We start from the raw sequence: 25,667 nt of genomic DNA, 5'->3' as shown, positions 1-25,667 counted from the left end.
CACATTGTTAGAAATGCAAATTTTCTAGTCTTCCATCAGCCTACGGCATTTGGGAAAAAAAAATATCTCACTTTAACCAGTAGGGAGTTGACCAAATACAGCTGAATCTAAAATATTTAATAATTCCAGATAAACTCTGCAGTTCTGAATATACATATTAAAAACATTAGAGATCAGCATTGGTAGTCAGATTTCACATAGCATTACTCATCTGCAGCAGGAATATTTTTTCCGTCCCCTTATATTTTGGAGGAAGGCTGTGTATGTTTAGCCAAGAATGTAATGGGGGCTATGTGTGCGTGGGGGGTATAATAGTGAGGTGTGAACTGTTTTAATGTAGTAAATGTTTTAAATCATTACAGGAGGTTTTTTAACTTTGTTACAGGAATTCTCTTTCAAGATTGTTTCCACCTATGTGGGCACCTGATCTTGGAAACAATGGTGAATTCTCAGGGCTCTCCTCTAAGCACTCTGTTGAAAGTAAGGATTTTTCAAACCTGATGGGCACACAGAACTACTATCAGGAACACTTGCAAAAGTCTCATGATGTGCAGATGTTACACAGAGGTTTGGAAGATCTTCATTTAATAGAGTCTTGGCTTTCTCCGTCTGGCCCTTGCACTCAGCCTGATAATATTCTGAAGAACAGTTACCCTGAAAATTCCTCTTTGCAAAATAATAATACAATTCACCAAGAAGGGTTCTCATTTCAAAATGTAGACTATAATCAGCATTTGTGCAGTTACGACCATGTGAGGTTAAGTGGAGACTATGAAAAAATCGGTTCCAATCTTAGCACTTTTTCTTCTCAGAACAGAATGAAAGAAGGCATTAGCATTCAGAAAGAGTATTGGAAAACTGAAAGGGCAATAGGCAAAGTTATGAAAAATGATGCTCAAGAACAAACTAAGTATTCCCCTGATCTTTCCAATCAGCCTGTTGATGACTCTTGGGATAAAGTGTCCCAGGACAACCAGTTGTTTTCTAAGAGATATGAAAACTTCACAGCTGCTCATAAATTGCAGTCATCTGTTCATCCATCACTATATTTTTTCAATCAACCCCCTAAAGAAAATAATTTTTCTGGAGAGACAAACAGAAAACCACAGGAAACCCATGTGCAAAATGGTCATCATAGCTTTACTTTGGGGGATGCTTTTAATAATAATGAATGTAAGATCCATATTAATCCTAAAGAATGCTCTCATAAAGTTTCTGAATATGATTTATCTGTAAAAAATGTTATGCAAAATGGGAGTTATTCGTCGTACCACGGACGTACGTGGCTGGATGGGAAAATTGCAAGTCCGACAGCTGCATCGGATATCACGTATGGAAAGCAAGTGGTAACAAGTCCGCAGTCGTCTTCAGGGGTTTCAACCATGTCCGGTGGTTCTCCCACCCATCAGTCTATAACACAGTCCTCTTACTACTCACAGATCTCACCTGTCCTCCCTTCAAGGAAAGAAGGAAGGTTACAAATATCAAACGGTGTTTCTAATAATTTGGGAGTTTCTAATTTCATCTCAGAAAATCAGAAGCAAATGAAACCCATTGGACGATCACAGCATGATTCACTGACTAATAAGGAGGGGCAATACCGTAAATTCCCCATGAATTTTTCATCTGACTGGTTAACGCAGCAGAATGCTGTAAATGAAGACCCTGAAAAATACCACAGATTTCAAAAAAAGCAGACCCAAGAAAATAGTAATAAAGATGATAGAAGGGGCAGAAGGAATTGGATCCCTCATTTTGGGTATACAACCCCAAACCATCAGCAGTTCAATATGTTCCAAAAAAGGCGTGAACAGACTGGTGGTAGCATGTCAGATTTCATTAATCCTTCTTTTCTTCCTTCTTTCCCATTAATGTCTGACTTTAAGCAAAATGCCAGCTTTCCTCCATTTAATCACCATCTGTTTTCATCAGCAAATAATTTCAGTTTTCCTCCGTCGCCATTTCCATTCTCAGAACTTGTTGATCTTTTTCATTACGATGACTTCAACCACTTGAATCCCTTCATCAACGATCTGTTTTGTGGGGAAATAGCAGCACCGTATTTTGCCTTTCCAACACCATTTAACAAGTACAGACCTCCAAGAAATCGCAGTGGACCTGCTAATGAGCTTCATATCCGACTGGAGGAGTGTTACGAGCAGTGGAGAGCTTTGGAGAAAGAGAGAAAGAAGGTAAAACACAACTGACAATAACTTCCTATCAAAGCTGGTGATCGCATGAAACTATAGAGAGTAGATACTCTGGGCTGTCACTCCTTTTGAGGAGGTGAGAATGCTGTTGTCATGTTGTTGAATACCTCGAACACCATCTACAACATCTGCTTTGAATATAATGCTTGTATTGTTTGGCATGACTGGTTTTAAATGGTACGTGATTTTGAGCTTCAGTTTCTAAGGTTCTTTCCCCTTAGGGCTGCTAACACATTTCTCTCTAACGTACAGTATTTGCTACAACAAATGTGATAACAATGTCACTGGCCAAAGCACTGCATTATTGTTAGCTTGGATGTTTTTCATTTATATGGTCAATAAAAGATCATTAGCTAGTTGTTATTAATTCAGTAGGCCTTTGTTATGACTCTAGAGCCACCAGCCATGTATGATGATATAGCAGGGTCCTCGCTGTCACAGGTGGTTCTTAAAGTACCGGTGTTTTATGCACGGTAATGCTCTAAATGTTCATATTGTACAGTTTGGTTAGATGGATCTCTTTTCTTTTCTTGTCCTGTACTCCTTCTCTTCAACTAAATCTTTAACTCAAGTATTATAAAGCCAAGCTCTCCTTTTCCCTGCGTAGTCATTTAAGGAGAGAAACTTTTGTGGAGTGTTTTTGGTTTTTTTGTGGGTTTTTTTTTTTGTTAGTTGTTTTTTTTAACTGTCAGTGATATAGTGGTGTCTTTCCCTTATTCTTTTTGTTTCTTGTTTTACTAAATCTTTGGTTTAGTGAAAAGAAAGAAAATAATCCTGATCACCCTGTACAAGGCTGTAGAGAAAATGTACAGTGTTTTGAGTGGATGTGACTTCTCCCAAAGGAAGGTTCAATGTATACTCTTCTTGTTGCAGTCACTTTCCTGCCTCAGACTCTCTTGCTAAGAATTGTTGTCTGGGAGGGGATCACACTACTGAGAAATGTATTACACTTGGGAATGAAAGCTGTGAGCTCAAAAGGAGCAGGAGATGCTTTCCCCAGAAGAGTCAAATCTCTGAACTCCATGCCAGCTCTTGGAAACTAGGTTGTCAATAATCCATGGCACTAATTATACACTGAGTGCCTGTGTACTTCTTCCATGTTGGAGAAGACTCCTGGTCATTGGAGAAAGAGACAGGTATCTGACCAAATTGGGTCTCTGGAGAGCACCTTTTCCTTTCCAGCATCAACTGTGAGACCTTGCTAATAGCCTTTCGGAGGTCTAAATAGAACTGCCTATCTTGTTTGCTCACTGATGCCTTTAAACAAGACTCCTTTCTGCCTGTCCCGTCTTCTACCAGGAATTCTCTGCGAGTGAGAGAGGGCAATGATGATTCTTGCTCCAGTGTGTCTGAGACACCAGTGTTTTCAGAAACTCTTCTGCTTTCTGTTGTAGCAAAGAAGGCTGTTCCAAACCTGCTCATGCAGGATTTCAGTCAATTAAGTCATTTGGGAAGACTGAATCATAGTTTTTACCTCATAATATATTTTTTGTGTGTTTTCATCATTAAAGGAGGATTGTTTATCCTCATATGGTGTTCTTAATAATCAAAGGGATTTAATTGTTGAACTTGATCTGGTCCATTCTAAGTGATCCAGTTTTATCCTAGAGATCTACTCAGGCTTTCTCAGTCCTTGATTTTTGTAGTTACAGACTACACCTGCATATAGCTTTATTTATGAGTCTAAACTGTTCTCAGTCCCACAAGCCAGCTGCCATAGCATGGCTCACATTCCTACAATCAAAATACTTATTCCTCAAAAGGGGATGACTGCATCCCGACTGCCTGACAGGAATGTGCCTGGACTGCATTGATCCCTGTTTGTAGGTACAGTTTGGGAGAATGCTAGTTGTCAGGGGTTAAAACTCTCAGAAGCTGTTCTTACAGTCCTAACAGCCTGAACTATCCCAGGACAGTGCCAAGGCCTCTGCTTCAGTGTTGTTTAGCTTACCAGTGTATAGCTCACCTGTACATATGTACGTAGGAAGGGACTTTCTTTTGACATTCTCACCTTTTTGATATTCTCACCCTATGCCCTAAATTCTCGTAATTCCTTAAGAGTGTAAACAGAAACTCCCCCCAGCAGGACTTGCATTTAATTCTATCTTGTCTAATCAGTCAGCCCTTTCAGCTCTCAAACCTGTTCATTGCAGCTGCTTTGGAGTTCACAGTGACAGTGAGCTTACCTGTTTCCTTTTGTAAATCTCACTTTTCCAGGGATCTCTCATTTAAAAAAGTTCTATGAATTGTCTGTTTGGAATTGCCTGCAATATTAAATGTACATATAGATTAGTACTGCGAATTGCTCATTAGTTGTAATTCTTAAATACCTGGTGTCATTACATGAATTCATGACCCTTTGTCCATCCATTTTTTTTCTGAATGTCTTTAAGACTTCTGGGATGAATGCAGGTGGAGTCAGTCAGTTCTTGCAATTCATGTTAGGTGAGGGCAGAGACTAAATAGTATGGATGTGTCAGTAAAGCAAAAAGAAAAGCACGTATTTTCAGTATGAATGTGCATAGTATGAATGTGGACTTAACCTTGCCTTGAACTGAAATGTAGTACCTAATCTTTCTCTCCTAAGTCCACTGTACACTGAAGAGGAACAAGGTAGAGAATCAGCTGCTAGTTGTGTCTTTTTTTTTATTTTTTACTCCAAGTCTAAGAAGTTCCTATCCAAAAATAGGCAGTGACTAAACATCCTGCATTGTCACTGCCTCCTGACCAAACCTGCATCGTACAGTGGTTTGGCCAGTTCCTTTCTCAACGGGGAGTCTGGCAGCTGTGTTGATGACTTTCAGATCTGATACCAGTTTACATTAAATCTGGCTTAATCCTCATGCACTTCAGATGCAACTTATGCTGGTGTGATCACCTGTTTCTTTTGTTAATAATCATAAGATGTGACATTTGAGAGATGCAGTGAGAGGCATACAGTTTAAATCCCTGGGGTACTGTACAAGAATTTCTTTGCCTAGGTCTGTGTCCAAGATTGGTTAAAGTAAAGTTGTACGGCTTTGGTTCTACATGCTGCCACTGAGCATTGTACGCTGAGGTAGACCTGAATTCGGGAAGTATTCCTTTTTTTACAGCATCTGGTTGTACATCTAGACAGATATTGGGGAACGTTTTTCTGTAAATGCAGTCAGAACTAAAGGTAGAAAGCGCACTTCTAATGTATTGGAAAATTCTGAACCGCCCCAAAAATATGGATTGTAATATTGTACTAATTTCAAACATTGACAATGGCTATTTATTTCTCCTCCAGACTGAGGCTGACCTTGCAAGAAACTTTCCAGGAAAGCGCATATCTAGCTCAAATAGCACTCCTGTGTCCCAACTTCCTGCTAACCCATCACGAGTTGATCGTTTGATCGTCGACCAGTTACGAGAACAAGCCAGGGTAAGCCTTCTTGAGCTATAATTCCTGCATTTCTTTTGGTTTTATGTTTGTTTAATGGAGACTTACACTTAGCGATTTTGGTGTTTGCAATGTGTCTGGCAGGTGCTCACATTGATAGGAAAAATGGAAAGGGTTCGTGGTACCCCTGTACACGGTAACATATCCGCTACATTGGAACACCATATGGAAGCCATTCATGTAACACAAGCGAGGCGTAAGGATGAGATTATTAATGCTGCTAATCCACAGAGACAAGGAGCACCCCGTTACAATAATGAGAAAGGTAACTGCTTTCCATTCCTGTAGTTTTAAAAGCTTTTTCAAAGATTAATTGTGAAAATATGCCAGCTGAAATATGCAAATTTGAAATAGGCAGCAATTATTGTAACTTCAGCAGAAGTTTGTAAATCTAAACCTGTCACTTTTTAAAAGACTTAATTACTTTAAGAGATCTTTTTTGTTTTCTATTTTTCTGTTACTTGTTTAAACACTTTGAAACATTCTCCTCTTGACTAAAAGAGAACTTTAAAAACTGTTCAGTGATATTATATAACCATAAGTAGTTGTCCTAAAAGTAAAAATGTACTTGTTTTTAAATAAGTTGAATTTCTTTTTTTTTGGTAGTATTGCTCGTCTTTCTTTTCTCTTCAGCTTATAAAGTAAAAAAAAAAAGTGTTGGCGCTGTCTTAAGCGATTGTGTCTGTCTACCTTATCTAAATAACAAAATGGCCAGAAATTACATTTTACAATTCCCAACTTCTGTTGACGTAAAGCCAGAATAATTTGCAGCAGTAGTATGTACTTGTTGTGGTGTAGCCCCAGCTGGCATCTAAGCACCACACAGCCACTCGCTCACTCCCCCCTGGTGGGATGGGGGAGAGAATCGGAAGAGCAAAAGTGAGAAAACTCGTGGGTTGAGATAAAGACCGTTTAATAGGGAAAGCAAAAGCCGCACACACAGGCAAAGCAAAGCAAGGAATTCATTCACTGCTTCCCATGGGCAGGCAGGTGTTCAGCCATCTCCAGGAAAGCAGGGCTCCATCATGCATAATGGTTACTTGGGAAGACAAACGCCATCACTCTGAATGTCCCCCCTTCCTTCTTCTTCCCCCAGCTTTCTATGCTGAGCATGATGTCCTATGGTATGGAATAGCCCTTTGGTCAGTTTGGATCAACTATCCTGGCTGTGCCCTCTCCCAACTTCCCATGCACCTGGCAGAGCATGGGAAGCTGAAAAAGCCCTTGACCAGTGTAAACACCACTTAGCAACAACGAAAACATCAGTGTGTTATTGCTATTATTCTCATACTAAAATCCAAAACACAGCACTATACCAGCTACTAGGAAGAAAACTAACTCTATCCCAGCCAAAACCAGTACTTCTACAGAAGTAATGCAAAACTAAGAAAAATTGCGTTCCCTTTTAGTAGCACGGTGTAAGTGATAACTTGCTAGTCAGTACAACAACCGTACAGCTGATACATATAGGAATTTGGGGTTTGGAGGTAAAGATCATGTTATTTTCCTTCAGAAAATACTTGTGTCTCAGAAAACGATTTCCAGAGAGGAATGCACTTCCCTTGCCTCACCCCCATCCTCTTTTGGGTCCTTGCTCAGCACTGTCCTATGTTGTCTTATTTCCTGCACTGAAGCTGACAGTGTGTGGTTCCTTTGGCTTCCAACAATGTGTGTTGGATAGTTCTTCCTTGTAAGAAGGGAGAGGTAAACTGTAAAGAGAGTCAAAATGTTTTGCTTTCACAAGTTAGGTGTCAAGCACCTTCTTAATGATGTCATATCCTTAAGAGTCCTATATGCAAACCAACTTCTAAAATTACTCCTAAAATTGTGTAATATGACCTTAGGTCCAAGTATAAGCCAGGAAGCAGGTAGTCATCATCTTACCAAAAAAAAAAGAAAAAAAAAAAAAATCCCACAAACTGTGTTTTTGATAATGCGTTATAGCAAAGGTATATGGAAGCATTATTTGAACCATCCTGTATCGTACTTGTAGTTAGAAAAGTTGCAATTAGTCTTTTATGGTTAAGGGTAACATCCTCGGTGTAGTTATGTTTCTGACAAAGAGCTGTGTTAAGTACAATCTAAATCACATATAGAAAAGCCTTTAGTCTGTTTTCTGCTGTGAAACGTGTTTCTTTGAGTTCTACTGTCGGTGATCATATAGCCAAAGGTCAGCAGTGAGCCTTTTCTCACCATGAGGCTGGTATCCGTGCCACTGCAAGGGAGACAAAAGAGGAAAAAATGATTGCATTATGCTCATCTGGCAGGAATTGAGTAGGTAGTTTTACTAGTCATACTTATTGAGTATCATTGCAGATAGTCCCCTCTGATAACATTAATTAAATGGGCTGAATTGTTGGATCGCAGGCCTGATGGTTATGGCACTGAATTTTGGATGCAGTTATGGTCGCTATTAGTGTGAGATGTTATAGCTATCATTTGCAAGAGAAGAATGCTAACTGATGGAACTCAACCAGTGCAGTACCAGGGTACAGCGTTAGCTGTTTCTTGAGCAAACTTTGCATACTGGTGATGGGTTGAACAAATTTACAGAATTTTTTTAATGTATTAATATTACCAGGCTTGTATACTAGTTTAACCTGTAACATGTTTTTCTGTTGTAGATGTTTTGGCTCTGGCAGCTGCCATTAGAGAGTTGGCTGCTTCCACACGCAAGGCTCGTACAGCTTTATGGTGTGCGTTACAGATGACTCTGCCAAAAAACTCTTCAATTGGTCCAGTAAAACAAGAAGTTGTTGAAAGGGCATTGCAAGAGCTTTGTCCTCCAAACACAAGCACACATGAAAAAAGCAGCATGGAGCACGAAAACAAAGGAAGCAAAAAAGAAAAACCTGAGGAACCCATGAGGATTCTGGAATAATAGCAAATAATAATAATAATAACAAAAGGGAGGCAGAAGGATGAGGACTGGGAGGGAAGGGCAAAGTGTCCTGCAGAGTACCATGGAAGGTGTTTTTGTTAGGTTGTCAAAATCAAAAGGGTTAATATAACTGATCATTGCTGCAATTCTATTACTGTGATTCTGGTGTTGAGAGACACATCTTGTAATAGTGTTAATGCAATTTTAATATTGCTGGTATTGCAATGTCTGCTACATAAGAATTTTATTATTAAGAGGAACTAATCAATAGCTGAGCATTTCCTTGTGTGCTTATCCAAAGCTGTGTATCAGCTGTGAGTCAAGCCATGACCTGAGAAACCAGATGTGGTAGAACTTAATTCTCCTTTTTTGTTAATGATACAGTTTAGTATACTTAAAATCAATTTGAAAGATATTTCATAATTGTTCAGGGTGGTTTTTTGTTGGTTTTTTTTTTCACTGTTATGTAGTTCTTTTAAGTGCCAAAGTAATCACTAAGTAATTTGCATCCCATCATTCTGTACAGAGCAATCCACACCCCCCGTATTGTTTTTGTGACAGGGAGTCAGGTCATTCAGGTTACGCTAACAATTTGACAAGAATAATCAGTGTTTAATGTTGGTTGTGTGAGATGCTTCAGCAGTTGTGCTGCCGATTCATTTTCTATCCAAACCAATGTAAACCCAGCTTTTCTATAGCATAGTCCATTTAAGATTTTCCATTAAAAAAAAAAAAAAAGGATTTTGTAGATTTGCAGTAAGTACTGCATTGAAGTATGCATTAGCAGGTGATATAAAATTGTCACTCAGGATTAGAAATTAGATTTATTGATTCCTCAGTGGGTTAAAAAATAGTAACTATATAATATAGTATGCACTTAATGAAAAAATTATTGTTTGTTATTAATGTAAGTTCATGGTACTATAATTTTCAGAAACATTCCATATTTATTTTAATGTGTTTATTGAATGTTTATTTAAAATTCTATTTTAGTAATATAAAGTTGGATATTTTGCCAAATCTTCCGAATAATCAGATTTAACGATTTACTCAGGAAATATGTATATTATTATATAAATATACACATGGTATATAGGGATTTTTTTGGGGAAGGGATGTTTGCAAAATATTTACACAAAGCTAACTATATACTAGGTTACCAAAGCTGTTTAACTGATTAATTTTTTGCATGGAAGATTTAATATATTTAATTGCTGTTAACTAGTCTCCATTCTGTGGCTTAGACAATCAGAAGTGTTACGTATTGGTGTGAATGTTCAGGGTGAGAATTAGAAAAGAGTGAGTAATTCAAGTTTTGTTCTTAGGGCACTTATAAGTATTTTAATGCTTTAACAACTGTCTTACTGTTACACGATCTCTTAACATGTACTAATAACCGACTAAGGTTCTTCGGTATCAGTATATTAATGAATGGCTTTGGAGAGCAGTTCTTATTTTAAAAGTGGATTAAGTTGGGGATAGGAGCAAGGTTTGAAAGACAAAAAATGAAGCTTTTTATGTTCCATAGTGTTCGATGTTGAATTTGACATTTTGTGGATAAATATATAATTGTTTCCATATATATAGGTACTTGCAAAATGTTCCAAATGCAGTTCTGTAGTTTTGGATCTGTGGATGTTTCTAGAGCAGATGTAGTCTCAATAGTACCATCGTTAACTATAATGAGGCAGTAGCTACATACCTTTGTAGAAAAAAGCCTCACACAAGCCTCATTGTAATCCACTGAATAAAGTTTAAAACCAAGAGGTGATGGGAATCAGAATCTTAGTATAGCAAGATTATTCCCCCCCCGCCAAGTGAGTTCAACTTAAGAGAATATTTTCAGCCTTAGCCTAAAAAACAGTTAGTGGAGAGAGTTATTTTAGTGTGAGTGTTTTCTCTGTGTGCATGTGCAATTTATTTGGGCAAACTAATTTAAGAAGGTTCAATTTGCGTTTCTGAAACTAATTAACTATACTCCACTGTTTAAAAAGTGGAGTCTACAGTATTTCAGTTAATGAATAATTTTGTTTTATAATTATGATTACTGTGTTGACAGGAAATCAGAATTTGAAAGTCTTGATCAGCTTTTCTGTTTACAGAACAATTGTAGTCCTGCAGGATTGTTTTGTAGTGGCGAATGTATAGGGCATAGTAGGTCCTTATTGTATTGCTCGTGTGTTAATTATTATTGTGAAGGAATGTGGTCTTAATCGGTTCATAACATAGTTAATGTGCCTTTAACAGTCTCATTTTTCAAACATGGTAAGTAGCTGTACTCTCACTTCTGTTTTCAACTGCAGTTTAAAAATGCATTTAAAAAGGGTTACAGTGTGGCTGCATTTGACTATAGCTAACAATTAGCCTACACTGTTAATGTTGTTGTTGTATACTGTTAGACCGCCCAGGTATGGGCTGTTTAACAAGCGTAAAGCACCGTAGCTGTAGAGAGTCACCACAGGTCAAATGTGGTAGGATCAGATTTTCCTTGTCATGCCCTACAAATGCGACCAGCACGCGCTCATATTTCATTTTGCCTTGCTCTGTTTTCTTCATAAAAAAGCTCTGGGTCTTCATATCAAAATGATTTGGTGCCCATTTCTTTAAATTGTTTGATTATGGACAGCTTTAGACCTATAAAGACAAAAGTCCTTTCAGAATGCTTCAGTTCTGTTGCTTTATTATACACCCTTTTATATTTCAGGGTAAAAAAACACTGTATTTTATAAAACAACCACCTGGAGTTGCAGCAGCTCTGTTACAGTCATAACATTTTTAGCTGCCTAGTGTTTAATTTGGCAACAGTGTACAAATTCTGTAAGTATTGCACTGAATTTTTTAGTGTGAATAAGTATAATGCTTCTGGTTTTAGGGACTAATTGTATTCACATTTTACTGACTTCAGTGGAAGCAGAGCTAAGGTATTAGGTCACACATAAGCCAGAAAGGTGTTTTTGTTTTGCAGTTTGATTTTTTGATTTTTTTTTTCGTTTCCCATTTGTGGAGCAATCAGGTAAAAATTAGGTTATCCCCCCCCCCCCCCCCCCCGTTTGTTGAGATTTAGTAGTTCTCTTTTTTCTGTTTTGATTTATGCAATTTAAATTTTTAAATGAGGTGAAGAAGGTAGCAGAGTTGTAGCTAGTAATGGTAGCAGTGATACTAGATTGCTCCAGTTTAAGAAAATGGGATACTTAAAGAGTCCCTTCTCAAGTCAATATTATTATTAGGGTGTATGTTTTGATAGTTGGTAGTGAATCTTTAATGCTTTAAAATCCCAGATTGATAGTCCAATACAACATAGATTTCAGAATTACAATTATTTCTGTACTCTGTGTAGATAACTGGAGGCTTCTGGTGATTCAACCTTCTTGATTCCCAGAAGAGAGGCCAGCGTCAGAGTAAGAACTCTTTTTTTTCTAGTTATAGGTTTGGTGGCTCTGCTTTTCTTTTGTATCCACAGGGTCCCTCTGGCAATTAAGTTAGTCTGATGGCATCTATATAAACTAAAACTAAGAAATTGATATTAGTTTGTCATTGTTTTTATTAGAACAGCATACAGGGAGATTGTTTAGGTTCATGGTGCTTGTCTAGCTGTGGCCTTTTCAGGAGTGTGTGTAAGACTATTAGTTCCCAAACTACTGCTATTGTTTTTTTTTCTTTCCAGACTGAATATTCTTCTTTGCTCTTGGTATTTACCGCTGCTACTAATCTTTTTGTCTGTACCTGGATACTTGTAACTTGGAAATGATTTGCCTTACATCTTGGAAACTGATGCTCTAGTCTTCATAATAAGTCTCTTATTATTCCTGGTACCTTTTCTCTTTGGTGAAGTAAATAAACAGTAGAAGATGGAGATTATGCGAGTGGGAGGCTTTGTTGAGGTACTTGCTGGCCATTTAGCCTTTACTGCCTTTTTGGAGAAGTGTGGAGATACTCCAACATTTTGTGGAAATCTTCCTAGCTTTAGTTCTATGCCCTTTTCCAGAAGTGACCGTGAGCACAGCTTCCTGGGACTATGTTTGATCTGCTGTCCAGGCCTTCTCCCATTCTGTTTGGGGAAATGAAGAAGGAAAGGGGAGCTACAAGAAGAAAGGAAACACTGAGCAACAGGAAACCCTACTTCCAGTGGTTAGGATCACTCCTCTCTGTGGCTCCTGTGGTCAGAAGGGTGTGAGCCTGAGGGGCCAGGAGTCTGTCTTTCCTTAAACTGTGTTTCCCTTTTCTCTCTCTGCTGCTCGTAGATGCTATCAGTGTTCAACTGCTGAGACTTGTGGCAGAGTTGGCTTGTTCTTGTCCCGCTCTGGTAGCCATCCTTCCACCCTTGTAGGTTTTAATCATATGGAATCAAGCTGTATACCAGCATGAGGGGCTAGAATAGGGCTTGGGAACAGCTGGTTCAAACCAACGGGTTGTGGTTCTCCCTCTTGGCTCAAGATCACCACCTCTCGCCTCTCAACTGCTGTCTGTAAGGAAAGAGAATGAAGTAGAATTTAAGCTCAGCTTTTCTAGACTTAGAAAATGACAAGGGGTACTTAGCATAAAACTTCCATTGAACGGTTGGTTTGTTTTTTTAAATCTGCTCTTCCTCAAGTGACAGCATTCAGCTTTGCTCACTGTGATATTCTCAGATACACACTCTCTTTATATTAGGTCATAGCTCTAATTCTGTAGGAAGTTGGATTTTTTTTTGTTTAAATGGTGTAAAGATTATGCAACAAACAGACCTTAAGCCTATATGTATTTTTTTAAAAGTTATATTGTTACCTGCTCTGAAAGCTGTGGGTTTTTTTTGTTTGGTGTGGGGTTTTTTGTTGTTGTTTGTTCCCCCCTTTCTGTTTGGGAGCTGTGAGGTCAAAATGCTGTATGTTGGAGCAACCCAAAGCAGAAGGGTTTTGGGTTTTTTGTTTGTATCTTTATTGCTTTGATAGTGTACATGATCTTGTAAAACTAAATTTTAAATTCTACTTTATGGCCACAGTATTCTATAGAGGTGTTTGTTTGTTTGTTTGTTTTCCCTAATAGAGTCATTAAAGTGGAAAAACTTGAGTTCCCGATTATTTAAGTCTTCACAATTTTAGATTATATTGAACAAGAACAGGGAATACTGCACACCAGTGAATATGAGAGCAGTTGACCTTGGAATATGTATTTTTATTATTATTATTTTTAAATAGCTGCATTTGCAATTAGGCTACTGAAGAGATGGGTGTGGTCCTGCTTCCACTGAAGCCAGCAGGTTTAACAGATTTTTGTCTTTAGCTGGCTTTGTTGCTTTACTGGCATGATATCTTGAGTTAAGCAGGCTCTTTGTAAATACAAGCTTAGTAGTTCACCTTGAACATGTGTTATTAAACTCCAGAAGGATGTGTTCCCAACCTTTTTTATAAGGTTTCTCACTACACTGACAACTTGGAATTAGAGGGATAATTTTGCTTTCTGTTAAAGCTGAGGAATGTACCTACTGCAGAAACTTTGGCTGAATTGAATTTGTGGGTTTCGGAGAATTTTGCACCTTGTTTTATCCTGATCTGTGTCGATAGAAATATAGCCTTAACCATACTAAGACCTTGATTTATTTCCTGTGCAGTTTATCCATCTCAGTCACTAGCACTTTTTTGTTTTGTAGAACATTAGATAAAGATCAGGCTTTTTTTTTTTTTGGTAGATACTTCTTTCTAATCTGCTTTTTAAAAAAATAACAACTTTGCCAATCAATTTTATCAGTTACATAGAATGGAAGGTCCTTATTTTTTCTTCATTAGCAATACTGTAATCAAAGGTGCAAAAAAAATAAGATGCATTTAATGTATGTAGTCTGTGCTGTTAGAGATTGAAAATGTATCAGGTTAGGAGCAACTTTTTAAAAAAATTGAGGAACTGAAGCTATAAATCCTCTTGCTTGTTTGCCAAATGAGCTTTAAAAAGGAAAATTTTTGCATATCGTGTGTAAAAAGCTTGTTAGAGAGAAATAATAAATCAGTCAAGTTAAAATCATTGACAGACAAAGATTGCTTTACATTTTTTTTACTGCATAAAATACAACCAATTTAAAACTTGTTTATGCACAGTAATAACTTAATGAGCATTGTTTTTTCACAGAATTAGGCTATTTCCAATATATATGGGGAAAAAGTTTCCTTTTATTTTTTATGACAGATATACAAAGATTAATAGTGTCTCTATTTTAATATACTGTTTGCTGTCTGAAGTATCTTTTACATGTTTGTTGGTCAAACTCATTTACTTAAAATAGCAAATTTTACACTGCTAATGAAATATTACTGAAGGAGCATTTTGTGAGTTGATCCATTCAGTAGGCCCAACAGAAATATGTGAAAGTATAATTTAGCTTAAAAAAAAGGTCAGTTATACAAGCTTTTAATCATTAATCACTTTAGGCTTATTTAAGTATTTCTGTAAAACAACTGTGGATGTTTGAATGAACGCTGCAAAAATCTTACTTCTACCTCTTGTGTAACATTCTTAAAATTATACTTCACAGATCTCTTTGGGATGTCCTTTGGTATTAGAGGGCATTGGTACACCTTAACTTGTGAATTTCATCTGCTTTTCCTTTTTTTTCTGTTAGTCATTTTCTGTGGAACACCAGGATGCCTTGTGGCTGGGGCTAGATTATGTTCACTTGTGTAAAGTAGCTTCAGGCAAACTGCGCACTAACATGTGGTTTCTATTCAGCAAAAGGTACAACGGTCAAAAGAGATTATAAGGTTTGTGTTACGTGTATGGAAGTCTCAGAAATATGAGAATTCTGTAATAAATCATGGCCAGTGTAATTTTCTAGTATTTTTATGTATGTGATTGGATTCCTTTTATTTAAATAATCAACTGTGTTGTATGTATGTCCCTAATAAATAGTTACAGCTTCTTGTTTTGTTTAGTTCAACTCGCACTATTTATCAGCTGCTGTTCTCCATGTGTCATGAATTTGGTTTGGGTAATTCTGCCTTGAAAAGACATGTTATGTGTTCTGCTTTAACACAGTTACAAAAATTAAAATTCTTCATGTTTTATGTGACTGGTTTTATTACTTTAGCAAATTCTGTGGGAAAAGAACAGGCAGTTTTGGTTGGCGTCTGTTGTGCTTGAGTCTGAGCAGTATCTTGTAATCTGGATGCAAGGTCACACAGAGATGACTTCTGAAAATGTAGAATTGCATCAAATAGTTGAAAATAGAGGACAATCTTTAGTAAGTACTTCACAGAGCGTTACTTGGGGGGTGGTGGGAAGTCTTGATGAATTTGACATGTTTCTCAAACTAAATTACTTTACCAAGTGTCACAGATCTGGTTTTGTTGACATAGAGCTTGGAAGCTATAAGCTGGAACAGAACTCCTTTGTGATGAATGTCCCAAAAGACACTGAAAGACAATGTGCTTTTTAAATCACTGATGTGCAGATCTTGATTCCCCTCTCCCTTCCTCAGCGAGATGAATTTAGGCAAATCTCAGGTATGTGGCAACTCTTTATATTCTGGAATTGCACAAAGTGTGTCTGTATGTGCACACCAGGTAGGTATAGACAGCCAAAAAATGAAATATACTGTTGATATATTGTGAACATTTGCTTTTTTATTTACACTGTCAGCTGTCTTTTATAGGCTTTTGAGGACCCCTTCTATTCTGCGTATAATAGCCAGCACTTTATATACTTCATAAGCATTGAGGGAGATTCCTCTTGGTAACACACAGATACGTAGTGCCACTCTGGCAGGTCGCGTGGGCTGGAATTGCCCTTGTTTTTTCCACTAGTAACAACCAGAGCATAAGCTGACTGTCTCTGTTGTTACTTGTATTGTTGATGGGATTAATCCGATCCTGCATAGTTTGTGAATGTATTACTGGTTGCAAGTCAAGCATTGCACAGCTAATACAAGAATTCAGCTTGTTTGTCTTGTGGAGTCTAGTGTGAAATTTCAAACCTCGCAGGAGAAAAAATGTTCCTCAGTTTAGAGTTTAACATTTCTAAGCATTTTCTTTTCTCATGACATGCAGAAAAAAAAAATTGATACAATTGTTTTTCATTAGTGGAAAATTTATAAAAATTTTCATGGTACTTTGAATCATTTAAACATGTAATTTGCAGGCAGGGCATTTCCATATTCAGCTGACCTATACATGTCAAATATCTCAATATGAAGTTACTTGACCTCTTTTTCCGTAGCTCACTTTTGAAAGAGTTCCTCCCAAATCAACACCCCACAAGCATTTTTGGTTCCCTTTTCCCTTCACTCCCAGCCCAAACCCACAAGATTTTGCATTTCCCATATCGTGTAGGTGACCGAGGAAGAATGTACCGAAGCTTTTGTGTGACACCGTGGGGCACGTACGTTCTCCCTCAGAACTGGAGCAGAAGCGTTGGGGAGGTTCAGGGGAGGAGGTTACAGTGGCTCCCAGAGGCATCCACCCCACTGCTCCTCTGGGGGTTCGGGTTGTACGTGCTCTTTGGTTTAGGAATGATCAAGGGCTGTCACTTTTGGCAAGCCACAGGAATTTTGGCTACCAAATAGCCTCAGTGCTGTCCCAGCACTGATATGCTGCAGGATAACATAAGAACCAAATTTGAAGTCTTCATATAAAAATACCTAACTAGGATAATGGAAGCAGATCAGATGTGTGTGTTGGCTTCTCGACTTAAGCTATCTTCATCTACTCTTAGCAGGTTTCTGTTGTCATTTTGGACCCATGTTTCATAAGTTAATTTTGGGGACACTGCAAGAAGCCCCCTCTCTTTTTTTAATGTAGAGAAGAGGATTTCCAAAGCACTGTTATTTAGCAGATCATTAGAGAAACTTCCCTCCACTGACTGGTATCTCTGCTTTTATTCAAATACGGCTTGGTTGCTTTGATACTTGTTCCAAAACACCTGTAATGGAATAGTTGCAACTATTTTAGTGTAACTATGCTGGCAGCTTGCCTGTGAAGATACTTTGGAAAACAGTCACAGCAAAATGTTTTCCTCCTAGACTGTTACCCCCGAATTAGTCTGATAACATTGGTACCTTATGTTGATTTTTAAATAATGTCAATTAGAAGTATTTGAAATACATATTTGTTTGATAGGCTGACCTTTGTGAAGTTGTGCAATTTGGTTGTACTGTTCTGATTTGAATAATAGTCCCATATAAAAATGAAAACAGTTTCCACAGTGCTAACTCATTAAACTTACTGAGGAGACCTTTGATTTCTAGCTGATGAATCACGCTGCGTGTGTGTGTGTGTGTATATATATATAATTCAAGAGTAGTGGGTTGCAAAAGATGCACAGCCTCAGTAAGTAGTGAATTCAGTTAAATACTCTTGAATTGGTTTATTTTCCTAAAAGAAGCAGCATTCTTTTGCACTGTTTAAAGAACAGATTTTGCTGGACTGTATTTGTCTGAAAAATAAATGAAGCTGCAAATAGATTATAAACAAATATAAACCTGAAATGTTTGTTTTATTTGTTTAGGATGAGTGGGTGAAATGGAGAAGATGGACATCCTAAGTGGAGAAAAGAAACTTAGCATAAAGATCTCAGTCTAGCTGTTAAAAGGGAAGTAATGATCAACTAAAAAAGTGACAAGTGTTTATGTATGTCATCTTAGTTTCCTCACTAATGTGTTGTCCTAGAAATGGATCTCTCTTACACTGGTGATACAAGGAGTACTACCTTACTAGCTGTTGCAATTTTCTTCCTTGTAGCAGAGCCATTGCCTGCCTTCTAAATTTTACTACAGACCACTATTTTATTTAATAAAATTCAGTAATTTCAGACTATATGGCTGCCTGCCAAGTCATTTCTGCTATTGCTTGTGGTATAGACTTTACAGATCCTTGTGGCTTGGGTAAGTCATTCCTAAAGGTAATCTGTAATATGTAACTCAAATGCAGTTTCTCTCCTCGCTCCCTGTGTTTGTGACCTTCCTCGTCTCTGGTGGTGGCTGAAAAATGTCTGTCCCAGCAAACCATTAATGTTGCAGGGTAAAAAAGCTGGAGATCTCTCTCAAACTGCAAACCTGAATGTGAGGTTGGCAGATTTTTTGCTTTTAACAAAATTTTAATTAACAGCCATGGATTTATTGTTTTGCTTTGGATGGTTTTAAGAAAATTTTAAAAATGGCAGTACAATATTTAAGTGGTGTTTATTTTCTTTTCACAGATCTGCATACAAATCGGGACCCAGTGTAGTTTCTACTGACTTTCACAACAGTAATGGAGATAGGTGCAAGTAGCAGGATATGTTGGTTCTAATTATAAAATCAGCATTGAGAAAAACCTGCTTGAATGCTTTGAAACTTGTGTATGGCTTTGTGAGTGCAAGAGTGCACGTGTGTGTTTGTGTGTCAGAACAAATGTGAGCAACTGGCTGCAAAGGGACTGACAATCCACAAACGCACCCTAAATCCACCTTCAGCGTCAATTTTGCACACTCTAGCTTCAGATTGCCCAAAGCAAAAGTGATTTTTCTCCTTTTTCGTTTCCTTCTTTACTTGCGTGATTGCATTAAAGGTCAGGTTTCCTGCTGCCTCTTCATTCACAGCTGGCTGGCTGTGTGCAGTGAGTAGCCTGTGCAGAGTCGCAGTGCAACACGTGCAATGTGAAGGAGCTATATGGGCATTCTGATTTACAGAAAGAATTTAGTATGACATAAGCTCTAACTTTGCTGATAAACTGTTGTTTTGAGAAATGTGGATGAGATTCAGAGCTACTAGAAGTTGCTTGGTTATATTCTCATCAATAATTAGAAGATAGAGTGGCTTCTGTAGTTAAGAGTGAGTTTTGAATCTCATGTAGACTATGCTGCATGCATAGTTGTTTAGCTAATCCTCTTTGATAAATCCGTAGCTTGCTAACTCCCAGGACCCATTTCTGATCTCTCTCCCACCTTGCTGTGCTACAGACCTATTGAATGAGAGAGAGTTCCTTCTGCTTTTCGTGGGGTGGAGGCTGACTTGTCAGTTCTTGATGTAAATAGGGAAGAACTCGAGATCTGCTTGAGTTTAAGTCAATATAGTTGTATCAATGTGACACTAGAAGCTCATGGTTTATACCCAGTACAGGATAGACTGTAATCACTGAAAGTGAAAAATAAGACTGCTGAAGTTGTATCAGGACTTTAAACAAAGATGAGTGAGCAATTGGCATAAATGGTTTTAAAGAAGCAATCTAGCTGAATTGGGGGGGGTACTGCTTTATTATGTCTGTGATCCACAAGTCCATTTTCAACAAATATACAACCCGTTGTCATGGAGATTATAATGCAAAAGATGATTTTACGTTATCCTGTCAGCTCACCGGCGTAGGGCAATTCACCCTATAGGGCAATTCCATCCAAACTCAATGTCCAGAAGAACAAATAACTTGGTAAGTAAGAGGGATTAGCCATATGAAGTCACAGGTGTTAATGGGGGAAATAAAATCTGTCTTGCTAGTGTCAGGGGGTTTTATCAGAATACTCGAATGAATGGTGCATTTAGGTACGGTGGCCACCTGAAAGAAATGAGGATGGAGGTGTGGCTGGAATTTACTCTGTGCATTTACTCAGGCCCCATAAAATCTTTATAATAGAGTAAGTTACTACACTTTTCTTACAGATCTTATGCCCGTGTTCATCCAACATGGTGCATGGACAGCTCTCAGGAATGGTGTTCTTTTATTTGCGCTACTGTTGCTGTCCAGACTGGACAGAGTTAGTGCAGTTTAACTGAGACCACTTAAGCTGCGAGTGTATGGTAGTAACAGCTTCTGTTTTCCCTGTGTTCAGCATAGGTATCACTTATCAGTAAGTGAAGTTATATTCTGTTTTAATCAGAATCACTTCAAAATTCAGTCCAACTATTCAAGTTAGATTTTGAAGACAGTTGCTGGCAGCAATTGTGAAGAAAAGCTGGTCTGTGGGTTTATAGGTGTGTAAGTGAAGGCTTACCTGTATGCTTAATCACCTTGTAAATGATTGACCTGGGTTCTGGCTGAGGGGAATTTAAAGACCAAATTCTGCTGTGATATGAAAAGAAATTGCCTTACTAGGATTATAAATCCTTTGTGCAGACACTTTTAAGTGTGGCTGTGCATCCTGTTGGGACATAACCACACTAAAGTTCTGTAAGCGCCGCTGACTTCCAACCAAAAGTTGTACAGCTATCTATCATTAGATAACTTGCAAAAAATTTGCCTCGAAGTTTAAGGAAACAGTTAAGGTACAAGAGCCAAGCTTACATTCCTGTGTAGATCAAAGGACACGCAGTCACCCCCCGTTATTTGAGAAGTGACTGCAGGAGTCTGTAAATCCAATGACACCTGTCCCTGTTCACCAGGGAGAAGGATGAATACGCTCTCCATGCGTTTTAGCATTTAATGCAGGAAGATTAAACTTGATCATCTTCATTCTTAATTTTTATAAGTTGTACGATGTTAACGACGTTACTATTACAATACAGTTATGTTCTTATAATCTACCTATGATTGAAATATGACGTATTGCCACTGTTTATCTTGTAAATGAAATTGCTCTTATAATAGGTCTCTTTCAGAAGAGCAGACTTGAATAAAAGCTTGGTGCTTGCTCCTTCCTTCTTTCCTGAGGGACTTTTGCATGCCTTCCAGAGGATAATAAAAAAAAAAAACCAACCCAATTATTTATAATTTCAAAGAATTTAAAAAGTAATTTAAGGTATTTTTAATACAACTAAAGTAATTAAGATAGCTTTTTTAAAAAAATAACCTGATTGTCACCCTCTGATCTAAATCTTCCCTTACCTATCGACTGGTATGTTTATAACCACTTTTCTTAATTCAGAGCTGAGAACACCACATCTCTTTCAGATTCAGCCTTTGACACAGGCATTGGTCATGACTGGATTGTACGCAGATAGCTTGATAATAGGGGTGTTGGAAGAAATTAGAGGTTAGACATCAGTATTAGTTTCTCCAGCATGTCCAAAATAAGTAATAAGCCATGCACTCAATTAGGTAATCCCTGGAAAGTAGAAATCGCCTCACTCAGTAATAACGTAGTCATGAAAGTTTTATTTTTGAGTAAAATATTCATTGCCATTTATCACAGAGCGGTGTATTAGCAAGAAGGAATATGCTGTCTCTGCCACTACAAGCTCTGCTTGTGATGAAGTACAAGAGATGGATGAACTGGAGAGGCAGAAGAAAGGCTGAGGTGAGACTCAAGCATATTTCTCAGGCACTTGCCTGTCCACAGCCAGACAGGGGTGATCTGTAGGCACGGGGATGAGCTGAGTCATTGGGCAAGGTCTGGAGAGGGCTTGGGATGAGAAACGGAGACAATTTTATCAATGCTGACACCTCTTCCTAAATGGAAACCACCACCAAGGAAGAGATTTGCGCATATGACTAGCTTAGAGCGTCTGTCTAATCCCATTGACATCAGTGGTACTACTTAAGCACTTAAAAATAGACATTACTTTTGGGTAGCTTTCTGATACAGAATAAACTTGCGTAAAAGACATTCCGTAAGGCAAATCAGCTTCTAACTTCTTCTGATGTCCCACTATTGTCTGAATACTTACATACAAAAGGTTCTGACTTGCTTCTCCCTGGTCTCTTCAGTTGACTGTGTGTGATCTGAGGTGTTTGCGTATTAAGATTTTCACCACTCAGCAAAGAAGTTATTCACAAACAAATGGTACTTACATCAGGAATAAATCCGAATGTATCCAGTGCAGTACCTTTTAACCTTGCTATAAAACCTTGCTGGGTAGTAAGGCAATAGCTGGCAAACTGCTGATGCATGGTGATACAAAGCCTACCATGAAAATGCTTCTGGATCTAAACCTTTAGGAAAATGGTGGTTGCTCAGGGAGCAATGCTGCTTGTTGCAAAAAACCTGTGCTTCAAGAATGCACGTGTTTTCAGAAAGGATGGAATATTTAAAGATGTGAAGTTGTGACAGAAAGGAAGGGATGGAAAAGAAGAAATGCAAAGAAAAACCCATGGGAGGCATGGTGAGAGCTTAAAAGGAATGCAAGAATTTTTTAAAAAGAGTTCTATTAAAAAAAGTGACTGCTTTCTACAAAGAGTTTATTTAGCTATGGCAATTGCACTGCCCTCAGTATAAAAGAAGTAAAAAGTAAAAAGTGTCTGTTTCTAGCAGCATGATTTTTTTCTTCATGTAGAGAATAAATCCATGGAGAAACTAGTGAAGCCTAATTCTTGGGGGTTTTTTTATTCCCTTTAAATCAAAGACGACCCATATAATATTCAAGAAGTACTAGACAGCTTTCACAGACAGATTTAAAGGGGAAATCTGCAAGAAACATATTCTAAGAGAAGAGCTGATCTGCTTATAGGATCATAACATAAAATAACTAAGATTTTAAGGGACTTCTGAAGTATCCACTCCTACCCCTGCTCAAAGCAGGGCCAGTTTCACAGCTCAGAGCCTTGTCTACTCAAATTCTGCCTGTCTCCATAGGTGGGTCTCCCACTCTCTGGGTACATGTTCCAGTGCTGCACCACCCTCACAAGGAACTTTTTCCCCCTCTTATACATAGTTCAGATGCAGGTGAATTTGAGTTGCACTTAGAGAAATGGTGATGCCCTTGTTCAGAGCACAGCCACAGTAATCAAGGAAGGTTTGTGGACTCTTCAGAAAACCTAAGTATGACTGTACTGTTGTTCTAGCTGTGGATGTAAGTGCTCTCAAAGATGGTGTATGCCTCAACAGAGCTGAGCACAGACAGATACTCAAGAAAAGCTAAGGCATGAAATAAAATGCAAATAGCAAGTGGTTTAAGAATAACAAAAATAATTTTACAACTATATAAGGGATAAGAAAAGATTGAGTAATAATCGGTTGCATATTCAGTAAAGCAGGAGAGCTCTTAAAAAATGTCTTTTTAATTTTTATTTTATGTTTACATACTACAAAGCAGGCTGCAACCAAGTGAGCATCATAGTTAATGCCTGTAACAAAGGGGTAAATACCTCTGTCTCTAACAGGTAGAGGAATCGGTTAGAAAGTGTATAAAAACAAATGATGTTTTAAAGTGGGCTGGACCTCACGAACTTTGTTGTAGAGTACTTGTCATATTCCAGATGGTGACGAGATCTGAGGTAACATTAATAAAGAAACCCCTGAATGGTGGCCAGCATGCCAGAAAACCCATGAAAGGCAAGTATACTTCTGTCTTTAAAATGGAAAAAAAAAAAAAAAAATTATAGGCCAGGTATTTGGACGTCAAGTCCCAGAAAGATATTGGAACCAAAAGTTAAAACTTCCCTTGTAAACACTGGAAAGATGCTAAAGAGGAGAGTCACAGTTAACCTGTATGAAGCTTTCTCAGTCCAGTCTAATTCCCCTGTATGACTGTTATAGATGGAAACAAAGTCATGTAAATTGAATTAAAAATAAACAAACTTGGCACTCTTTTTTTTCTATGACAGTCTTATAAACAGTTGTGGAATGTGAGCTAGAATAAGTACCGTAGAACGGGTGCAGAGCTTTATTCGATGTGTAGTTATTGAAGATTTAATGTCAAAATGGAAGGATTTGTCAAGCAGAACCAAACAGGCTGTGCCATTGGTGCACTGATAATATTTTTACTGAAAATCTGATTTTGGCAGGGTCTCTTGAGGCTTTGGTAAGTCAGGCTTAGAGTTCCACGATCACAAATTCATGAATGAAAAAAATGAATGAAGTTCTCTGAAAGGGTTAAAAAATAATCTAGTGCTCAATGACAGCATGGGAAAATGCTGCTCAGGTGCAGTTCTGTGAAGGATTTGGGGACTACTGGGAAGCACAAGTGGATTTGGGATTAACAATGCCCGGCTGTTTTGAAATAGGCAAAAATCCATACTGGGATGTACAAAGGCAGCGGTAGGCAGCAGCATGTCCGAAGTAATCCTTCTGATCTTCCCTGATAAGGCAGCAGCCCGAGGGCTGTGCCTGGGTTTGGTCCTCGCTCTTCAAATTTGTGTAGACAGCTGGAGTCGGTCCAGCCGAGAGCAATGGAAATGATCAGCAGGTCAGAAATGAGCTAGGGGCATTTGGGCCAAAGAAGAGGAGATGAGTGGAGACAGTGCTCTTCAAACATCTCCAGGCTTCCTGCCAGAATGGAAGGGCACCATGTGTCTTTCCTGTTCGGGGTATGTACGGTTAAATTACAGGAGGAATTTTAGAATTTAGGAATTAATTTAGATTAGTGGGAAAAGGTTTAATATTAAGGGCAGGGAAGCACTGAAAAAGATGTAGGAACCTTTATAAGCTTTTTATTGTCTGCGTGGTTCCTAGAAGATGCTAGTCCTGAGTACTGGCAGACACCATAAGATGAGCTGCAAGGAGCTTAGAGTTAAATGGTGAGATAAACACTCCATGACAACATGCCGAGGTGGGGGGCAATCCGGACAAGGATTCTCTCTCCCATTAGGTAAAGAGGTTGACAATATGCTGGGACATTAAACCCAGTTTGGGCACTTTCTCCTCGGACCATAGGAAGGATTGTCTTCCCAGTGTAAAAGGATTGCACAGATTTGCTGACCAAAGTATGCTTAAAAGCCTTCCTTAAAATAAACACCACCTTCCACATGTCTCACTTGCTGGCTAAAGAAAAAATAAAAAGACATTTCTTGTCCATCTCTCTGAAAGGCATCAGGTGAACCACGGAAACAAGCTGCACGTCTGGAAGCCCTTCCAAAAAATGTGCCTTCATTTCAGAAGTGAACAGGATCAGAGATAGGGGTTTGGAAGCCAGGCAGAGGCTTTTGTATCATCATCACAGGGTTGCCAAGTGAGGCTGATGCAGTTGCATTTGTCTTATAATTAGCAGCTCCAAATAGTGATTACTGCATATCAGTTCCCTAATCCTTCTTCAAGGTTTTGGTGGTGGAGCCTGCATGGAGTTCATTATTTATATCTAAATGTACAGTGGAGAATTTTGCTGGTATTTGTTGTTTTTCAGAGAAGCATCAGCCATGTGGGTCCAGCAATCAGTTACCAATAGTCATTGAGCTACTAATCATGACAGTGGTAAAAATGAACCTGTCATGACTTTGTAATTCGGGTATGTACAGCTGGCCCCTTATACACATTACAAAAAAAAAAAGTGGAAATGCATAAAGTGTTGTTCCTGAGCTCCTCCTTGAAGACAGCAACGTGGTGAGTGAAAGACACTCTTTGCTCATTT

At 38.3% G+C, this 25,667-nt stretch overlaps 1 protein-coding gene across 4 annotated transcripts in view; it reads left to right on the top strand.

Moving 5' to 3' along the window:
• LOC140648593 (meiosis-specific coiled-coil domain-containing protein MEIOC-like) overlaps positions 1-15,475 on the top strand; it is a 37,245-nt gene extending 21,770 nt beyond the window's left edge. For 3 of the 4 annotated variants that reach the window (XM_072854861.1, XM_072854862.1, XM_072854863.1), the window contains exons 6-9: positions 386-2,192; positions 5,482-5,616; positions 5,719-5,899; positions 8,259-15,475. In XM_072854861.1, the coding sequence (XP_072710962.1) occupies positions 386-2,192; positions 5,482-5,616; positions 5,719-5,899; positions 8,259-8,515 (2,380 nt within the window). In that variant the 3' untranslated portion in view covers positions 8,516-15,475. The remainder of the gene's footprint in view (positions 1-385; positions 2,193-5,481; positions 5,617-5,718; positions 5,900-8,258) is intronic. The other variant, XM_072854864.1, reaches the window with a different exon arrangement.
• The last annotated feature ends 10,192 nt before the right edge of the window (positions 15,476-25,667 follow it).

Source organism: Ciconia boyciana, chromosome 2 (genome assembly GCF_034638445.1).
Source record: "Ciconia boyciana chromosome 2, ASM3463844v1, whole genome shotgun sequence".
NCBI classification, from domain to species: Eukaryota; Metazoa; Chordata; class Aves; order Ciconiiformes; family Ciconiidae; genus Ciconia; species Ciconia boyciana.
The sequence above is the reverse complement of the archived record's forward strand: the minus strand, read 5'-3'. Positions and strand labels throughout refer to the sequence as shown.